We start from the raw sequence: 8076 nt of genomic DNA, 5'->3' as shown, positions 1-8076 counted from the left end.
GAAACAGCAAGGAGGGAACGTGTGGAGGAGGCAGGGAGACCCTGCTCTTGGGACTACTGTCTGCAGAGGGTCTCCAGAGGCAGGACCCCAGGGGTAGGGACACTGATGCAGGAGTCGCTCTGCAGTCCCTCCCCCCAAGCTGTGGGCCGGGGTGCCCCCAGGGACGCGGGCTGTGCGCTCCCACGCCCAGCCGAAGCAGGACGTTCCCACGCGGGGGCGGCCCTGAAAGGCTGTGGGGCGGGCCGGGGGCGGGCGCCCGCGCTCAGGTCCCTCCGCAGCGGGTTCTCAGTTGCTCTCTGGGCAGACCCAGGTCGCACTCCTGCTGCCGAGCCCGCGAGGTGAGTGAGTTGGCGGAGGACCCCGCAACCCAAGCCCGCGCCTCAGGGGCGCGGCTCGGTCTCCTGCCTTCGCCGCTGGGTCGCGCCCCGAGTGGTCCCTGTCTTAGAGGGTCGGGGGGCTTCATGCAGGTTAGAGTTGAGGGTTCCTGGGGAGTCCTCCGTCTGCATATGTATGCCATCTTTTTCCCCAAATACAGATTACACCCTCCCTCTCTGGATATGTGGAGCTCTCCCACCCACTAATCATAATCACTGGCCGGAGCTCCTCTTTTCTAGAAGTGCGGGCCGCCCCCTCCCACTTATCACCTGTAATGTGCCCCCTCCCTTACTCTATTTGTTGGGTGTCCCTCTCTCCCCCTAGATGTGGGATCCCCTTCTTTTCCCCAGATGTGTGTCTCCCTCCCTCTGACCCAGTTAAGTCCCTATCCTCTAAAGCCCCTCCCCACCCCCATGGATGCCAAACCCTGAGTCTTCCCTGGGGGTGGGGGACTGGGCTTAGCCGGTCTGGCTGAGCCCAGTCCCCCACCCCCAACCAGATCCAGCAGAGCAGGGCTGTGTGCACGTAGGCGGCCAATTATGGGGGAAGAGGTGGGGGCCAGACGGTCTGTCTGTTCTGCCTGTGCTGGGCAGGGAAGAGAGCCTCGGGACCTGCTCCCTCTCAACCTGGACCCCCACCCAGCTTCCTCTGGGGAGCAAACAACTGAGCAGAGTTCTCTAGTCTGGCCAGACTGAGCTGGGACTGGCACTAGAACCCAAGCCCTCAGCCTCAAACTCTTCAGACCCTGGCCCAAGACTTAGGCCTCCTCCCACTTCTCAGATGGTGAATTGAGGTCCCAAGAAGGGGCTCCAAAGGTCTAGGACCCCCATTGCCCCCCCCTTCCCAGGGATATCAGACAAAATTAGAAGGGTCAAGGGCATGAGGGCGACCTTGAAACCCTGGGATCCCTACCACTACCATACCAGTGGAAAAGGGTTTCTCCGTCTGGCCCTAAGGTTTGGGGGCAGAGGGTGATGTGGGGGCAGAACTCATCTATATCTTCATGCCCCCAGATGCTGCCCAAAGCTGCCTGGAGCTTGGTGCTGAGGAAAGGTGGACGTGGAAGACGAGGGATGCACAGCTCAGAAGGCACCGGTGAGACCTGGAGTCCTTCCTGCCAGCCTAACTCCAGAGATAGGGGCAGGGGTCCCCTCTGCCCCCTTTGCCCTTCCATGCCACCCTGGGCCTGTTCCTACCACACTTCCTATGATCCCACTCCTTGGTCCCAGGCCAAGTTTCTCCAGGAAATGGAGTCCGTGGGGTGAGCAGACAGTGGCCATCTCCATTCCAAGCTTCCTTAGGAGCCCGCCCCCAAGCCTCAGGTCCCTAGGTCTTTTGTCCTGAGGTGGAGGATGCTGACAGAACCTTGGACCCTGATTCCTCCTTTCCAGACCCTAGTTTGAATGCTAGTAAGAAGAAAGAGACCTAAAGCAGGAGAGACTTCAGCCAGATAGCAGAAGGGCCTTGCTGACCCATGGAGAATAACAAAGAAACATTTATTGAGCCCTTGCTAGTACCCCAAGCTATTATAAACCTTTTTTTTTTTTTCTTTTGAGACAGAGTCTTGCTCTGTCGCCGAGGCTAGAGTGTTCAGTGGCGTGATCTCAGCTCACTGCAACCTCCGCCTCCGGGGTTCAAACGATTCTTCTGACTCAGCCTCCCGAGTAGTTGGGATTATAGGTGCCCACCACTGCGCCTGGCTAATTTTTGTATTTTTAGTAGAGGCAGGGTTTCACCATCTTGGCCAGGCTGGTCTCGAACTCCTGACCTTGCAATCCACCCGCCTCGGCCTCCCAAAGTGCTGGGATTACAGGCGTGAGCCACCAAGCCCGGCCACTTTCTTTATTAATATAGTTAGAGATAGGGTGTCCAAGGGGCAGCCTGGACTCAGCTCCCTCCATTGTGTCTGCAGCCGGTGGTGGGGGGAAGACGCCCCGCTACACCAACTGCTATGCCCAGCGCCACTACCCCATGCCAGAAGAGCCCTTCTGCACAGAACTCAACGCTGAGCAGCAGGCCCTGAAGGAGAAGGAGAAGGGAAGCTGGACCCTGCTGACCCATGCCGAAAAGGTGGCCCGTAGGTGTCAGGGTGGGGCTGGCTGGAGAGAGTGGGTTGGGGCCTAACTTTGGAAAGAAGGGCCTGTCAGGGATCAGAGGGCAGAGAGAGGCCCCCAAGACAGCCAGAAACCTCCAAACACCTGAGGGGTGAAGTTTATGCCTTTGTTCGTTTCTTTATTCACTCACCTATTTGTGCATAGCCTGATGTTAGGCAATGCTGGGGACAAGAGGTGAATCACCTGGATAGTTCCTGTCCCCATGGTGCTCCTAGTCCCGTGGGGAAAACCAGTACAGACCCCAATAATTGTAATACAGAATATGTGACTAGGGTGAGGTGTGTTCAAGGACTGTGAGATGAAATCTTGGTGGACCTCCCAGAGGAGGGCACATTCCAGCTGGCCTTTAAGGGTGAAGAGGAGGGCACTGCCAGGGAGTGGGAACTGCATGGGGAAGGGTGTCCAGAGCAGGAGACTGTGGAGGCTCCTGGAATTGAGTGATGTGGGGGAGATGGAACAGAGAGAGGCAGGTGAGGTGGTTGGGGAGGAGCCCTCTGACCCTGGGAGACTGGAGGGATGTGTGGTCCCTTGTCATGTCCACCAGAGCATCCCTGAGCTGACCCTTTGATATTTGGAGCACCTTATTCTCATTCCATGAATGGGAACACTCAGCCTGACTTCCAAGATTTCAAAGGATTCCTAGTGGGGAAAGGTTCATGCTTCTCAAATTCATTCATTCTGTCAACATCTTACTGAGCACCTACTGCAATACCATGCACTGGGAATGCAGCTGTGAGCCAGCCAGGCTCCCTTTCTGCCCGTGAGCTTGCATTTCCAGCCCTCTCTCAACACCTTTCCTCTCTCCCTCTCTCTCTCTCTGTCTCTCTTTCTCTCTCTCTCTCTCTCACACACACACACACACACACATATCTTGGTTTTCTCTTCATTTCAGAAATTGACACTCTTTATCTGAGCGTGGTGGCACATGCCTGTGGTCCCAGCTATTCGGGAGGCTGAGGCAGGAGGATCGCTTGAGCCCAGGGGAGTTGAGGCTGCAGTGAGCTGTGATTGTGCCACTGCATTGCACTCCAGCCTGGGTAACAAAGTGAGACCCTGTCTGGGGGAAAAAAGGAAAAAAAAGAGAGAGAGAGAGAGAAATAAATGACGGACATTCGCCAGGCAAGATGGTCATGAGCACCACCCCTAATATGTACTGCACGCTTACAGGTAGCAGGCACCGCTGTGGAGGTAGGTGCTCTCATTAGCTCACATTTGAGAGCCTCAACTCAGTGAAGTGCAGTCACTTGCAGTGGTCGCATGGCTAGAGAGTGGTGGAGGCAAGATTTGAAACCACACAGACAGGCACCAGGGGTTTCACCCTTAGCTGCTATACCACATTAGCTACACTGAAGATTTGGTGGGATGCTTGGTGCATTGCAGTGTAGCCTCACAGATCAGTTAAACAACTTTTTTTTTCTTTTTTTTCTTTTTTTTTTTTCTTTTTTTTTTTGTTGAGATGGAGTCTCGCTCTGTCACCCAGGCTAGAGTGCAGTGGCCGGATCTCAGCTCACTGCAAGCTCCGCCTCCCGGGTTTACGCCATTCTCCTGCCTCAGCCTCCCGAGTAGCTGGGATTACAGGTGCCTGCCACCTCACCCGGCTAGTTTTTTGTATTTTTTAGTAGAGACGGGGTTTCACCGGGTTAGCCAGGATGGTCTCGATCTCCTGACCTTGTGATCCACCCGTCTCGGCCTCCCAAAGTGCTGGGATTACAGGCTTGAGCCACCGCGCCCGGCCTCTTTTTTTTCTTTTGAGACAGGGTCTCTGTCACCCAGGCTGGAGTACAGTGGCCCCATGTCGGCTCACTGCAACCTCTGCCACTTGGGTTCAAGCGATCCTCCTGCTTTGGCCTCCTGAGTAGCTGAGACTACAGGCGGGCACCACCACACCTGGTTATTTTTTTTGTATTTTTTGTAGAGACAGGGTTTCACCATGTTGGCCAGACTGGTCTCGAACTCCTGATCTCATGATCCACCTGCCTCAGCCTAAAGTGCTGGGATTACAGGTGTGAGCTACCACGCCGGCTATTTATTTATTTATTTATTTATTTATATATTTATATTTCTGTAGAGACAGAGCAGTCTCACTATGGTTGCTCAGGCTGCTCTTGAACTCCTGGGCTCAAGCAATTCTCCTGCCTCGGCCTCCCAAAGCACTGGGATTACAGGCATGAGCCGTCATGCCAGGCCAAATGCCTTGAGTCTTGTCAGACCTCTTCCAGGGCAGGCGGGCATGAGATCACATACTCCGACCTCAGCAGCAGAGTGAGACTGTCTCAAAAAAGAAAAAAGAAACGGTCTCACCCTGTTGCCCTGGCTAAGACAGCACTGTATGGGATCCTTGCTAACTGTAGCCTCAAACTCCTAGGGTCAAGCAGTCCTTCTGCCTCAGCCTCTCGAGTGGCTGGGACCACAGGCACATGCCACTGTACCTGGCTAATTTTTTATTATTTATTTATTTTTTTATTATTTATTTTTTTGAGATGAAGTCTTGCTCTGTCTCCCAGGCTGGAGTGCAGTGGTGCAATCTTGGCTCCCTGGTTCACGCCATTCTCCTGCCTCCGCCTCCCGAGGAGCTGGGATTACAGGTGCCTGCCACTATGCCCGGTTAATTTTTTGTATTTTTAGTAGAGACGGGTTTTCACCATGTTAGCCAGGATGGTCTTGATCTCCTGACCTTGTGATCCACGCACCTCAGCCTTCCAAAGTGCTGAGATTACAGGCGTGAGCCACCGCGCCCAGCCTTACCTGGCTAATTTTAAAATTTTTTGTAGGAACAGGATCTTGCTATATTGCCTAGGATTGTCTCGAACTCTTGGACTCAAGCAGTCCACCTGTCTTGGTCTCCCAAAATTCTGGGATTATAGGCATGAGCCACCATGCCTGGCCCCCTCCGTAATTCTGTTGACATGAAATCCAGATTCTTCTCCATGGATTCTGACAAGGTCCTGTGTGAACCGGCTCTGGCCAGCCTCTCATTTGCTAAATTCTCTCTCTTTTGCTCATTTCACTCCAGCCACAGTGGTCCTCACTTCACTCTTTTCCTACCCACTTCCTGCTTCTGGGTCTTTGCATTTCCTTCCGGTTTTCACCAATTTTCTCCCATTGATTTTTCAAGCCTCAGTTCCAATGTCACCTCCTGTGAGACACCTTCCCTGGCCACCCAACTGTTTGCCTGAAGCATTTGCCACGGTCTCCCCTCTTAACTCGACAAGGGCAGGGATTTTCATCTGGCTTACTCACTGCTGTCACCAGTTCTTGGTCATGCTGTGCATATAGTACATGCTCCGTAAGAATTTGCTGAATGAACAGCATCTGCTGCAGGGAGGCGGAAGCCAGGGATCACTTAGAGTGGATGCACCTGAGGCCCTTCCCCCCTCCCCTGCAATTGCCTCCAGTGTACCGGCTCCAGTTCAATGAGACCTTTGCGGAGATGAACCGTCGCTCCAATGAGTGGAAGACAGTGATGGGTTGCGTCTTCTTCTTCTTTGGATTCGCAGCTCTGGTGATTTGGTGGCAGCGGGTCTACAGTGAGTAGCAACACCTCATCTAGATGCAATCCTGGGCCGTGACCTTGTGGTCACGGCCACCAGATGGTTTCTTAAAGGAACCATGCTGGCACTCATCTGAAGAGTTGAAAATGTCTGAAGAGGTGTAGTGTGAAGGGCAGAGCATGGCTGTCTAGGTTTGAATGTAGGAACTTTACCTCTCTGGGCCTCAGTTTCCTCATCTGTAAAATGGAAATAGTAATGTTCCATTTCAGGGTACTTAAGAGGATTTTTATGAGAGAGGGCTATAGGCCAGTGTTTGGCTCATAGTCATGAATGGTGTTGTAACTGATTGTTGTGTATGAACTATGTGTTTTTCAGTGTATATATATATATACACACATACACGGAACCTCTGCCTCCACAGTTCAAGTGATTCCCCTGCCTCAGCCTCCCGAGTAGCTGGGACTACAGGAGTGTACCACCATGCCTGACTAATTTTTGTATTTTTAGTAGAGACAGGGTTCGCCATGTTGGCCAGGCTGGTCTCAAACTCCTGGCCTCAAGTGATCTGCCTGCTTCGAACTCCCAAAGTGCTAGGATTACAAGCATGAGCCACCACGCCTGGCCTGTTTTTTCAATATATTGCTTCAGCTACTGTAACAGAGTCCCCAACTTACAAGAGCTTAAATTAGATAATGGTTTATTCCTTTCTCACAACAAGGGCAGAGAAGCAATCCAGACAAATGTGGGGACTCCACAATGCAGGCTCCTTCTGTCTTGTTGCTCTGCATCCTTGACATGCAAGATGGCTGCTCCAGCTCCTGCCATCAAGCCTACATTCCAGCCAAGGAAAAAAGGGAAAGGGAAAATAGGCTCCTCTTTGAGGCCTAGAAGTTGCTCAAACTACTTCTCCTCACATGATATAGGCTGAGAAATGATCATGTGATCATCTGGCTACAAGGGAAGCTGGGAAATATAGTCTTTAGCTGGGTAGTCACATGTACAGCTGAGCTTTTATTACCTCTGAAGAGTGGTTCTCAAAAGTGTTCTCTGTGTACCAATAGCACCACCTAGGAACTTGCTAGAAATGCATATTCTCAGCTCCACTGGTCAGACACTCTGGAGGTAGACCCCAACCCCAACAATTTTTTTTTTTTTTTTTTGAGAGAGAGTTTTGTTCTTTAGTGGTGCGGTCTCGGCTCACTGCAACCTCCGCCTTCTGGTTTCAAGCGATTCTCCTGCCTCAGCCTACCAAGTAGCTGGGATTACAGGCGCCCACCACCATGCCCAGCTAAGTTTTGTATTTTCAGTAGAGATGGGGTTTCACCATGTTGGCCAGACTGGTCTCGAACTTCTGACCTTGTGATCCGCCTGTCTTGGCCTCCCAAAGTGCTGGGGTTATAGGCATGAGCCACCGTAGCCGGTCTGACTCCAACAATTATTTAATTAAATTTATTTATTTATTTATTTGAGATGGAGTCTTGCTCTGTTACCCAGGCTAGAATGCAGTGGCGTGATCCCAGCTCACTGCAACCTCCGCCTCCTGGGTTCAAGCGATTCTTCTGCCTCAGCCTCCTGAGCAGCTGGGACTACAGGTGCATGCCACCACACCCAGCTAATTTTTATATTTTTAGTAGAGATGGGGTTTCACCATATTGACCAGGCTGGTCTTGAACTCCTAACCTTGTGATCCACCCACTTTGGCCTCCCAAAGTGCTGGGATTACAGGCGTGAGCCACCACATCGGCCCAGCAATTTTTATTTTAACTGCCCATCCCTCTGGTAGACCAGTGGAAGGCTCAGCACCTCCCGTGCATCCTGGAAGGGCTAGTCTAGCCTAGTGCTTAGCACATAGTGGATGCTCATAAAGGTTGTTCCCTTCCTGCTCCGCTCCTGGGATAGAATGTACCAGGGATGGAGGTCAGGAAGGCTGAGTCAGCCTCAGGACCAGGTGGACCAGAAAGTAAGGTATGAGAGCTGTTGGGAGCTCGGGCCTCCAGGCCTTTCCTGTCCCCATCCACACATCAAGGTGCCTAAAATGCCTCTATGAGTGCTTTCAGCTTTTAGGTTAAGTATTGCCTCTCCCACCAGATTTTTTT

The 8076-nt window shown here is 52.4% G+C and overlaps 1 protein-coding gene across 1 annotated transcript in view; it reads left to right on the top strand.

The window, feature by feature from the left end:
• Positions 1-269: 269 nt before the first annotated feature.
• Positions 270-8076, top strand: part of LOC105539498 — a 9809-nt gene continuing 2002 nt past the window's right edge. Inside the window, exons 1-4 of the mRNA XM_011979811.1 lie at positions 270-338; positions 1389-1470; positions 2288-2452; positions 5885-6016. Coding sequence (XP_011835201.1) covers positions 1389-1470; positions 2288-2452; positions 5885-6016 — 379 coding nt within the window. The 5' untranslated portion in view covers positions 270-338. The remainder of the gene's footprint in view (positions 339-1388; positions 1471-2287; positions 2453-5884; positions 6017-8076) is intronic.

The sequence above is a fragment of the Mandrillus leucophaeus genome, unplaced genomic scaffold, assembly GCF_000951045.1.
Source record: "Mandrillus leucophaeus isolate KB7577 unplaced genomic scaffold, Mleu.le_1.0 Scaffold206, whole genome shotgun sequence".
Classification (NCBI taxonomy): Eukaryota; Metazoa; Chordata; class Mammalia; order Primates; family Cercopithecidae; genus Mandrillus; species Mandrillus leucophaeus.
This window is presented reverse-complemented; position numbering and strand designations above follow the sequence as displayed.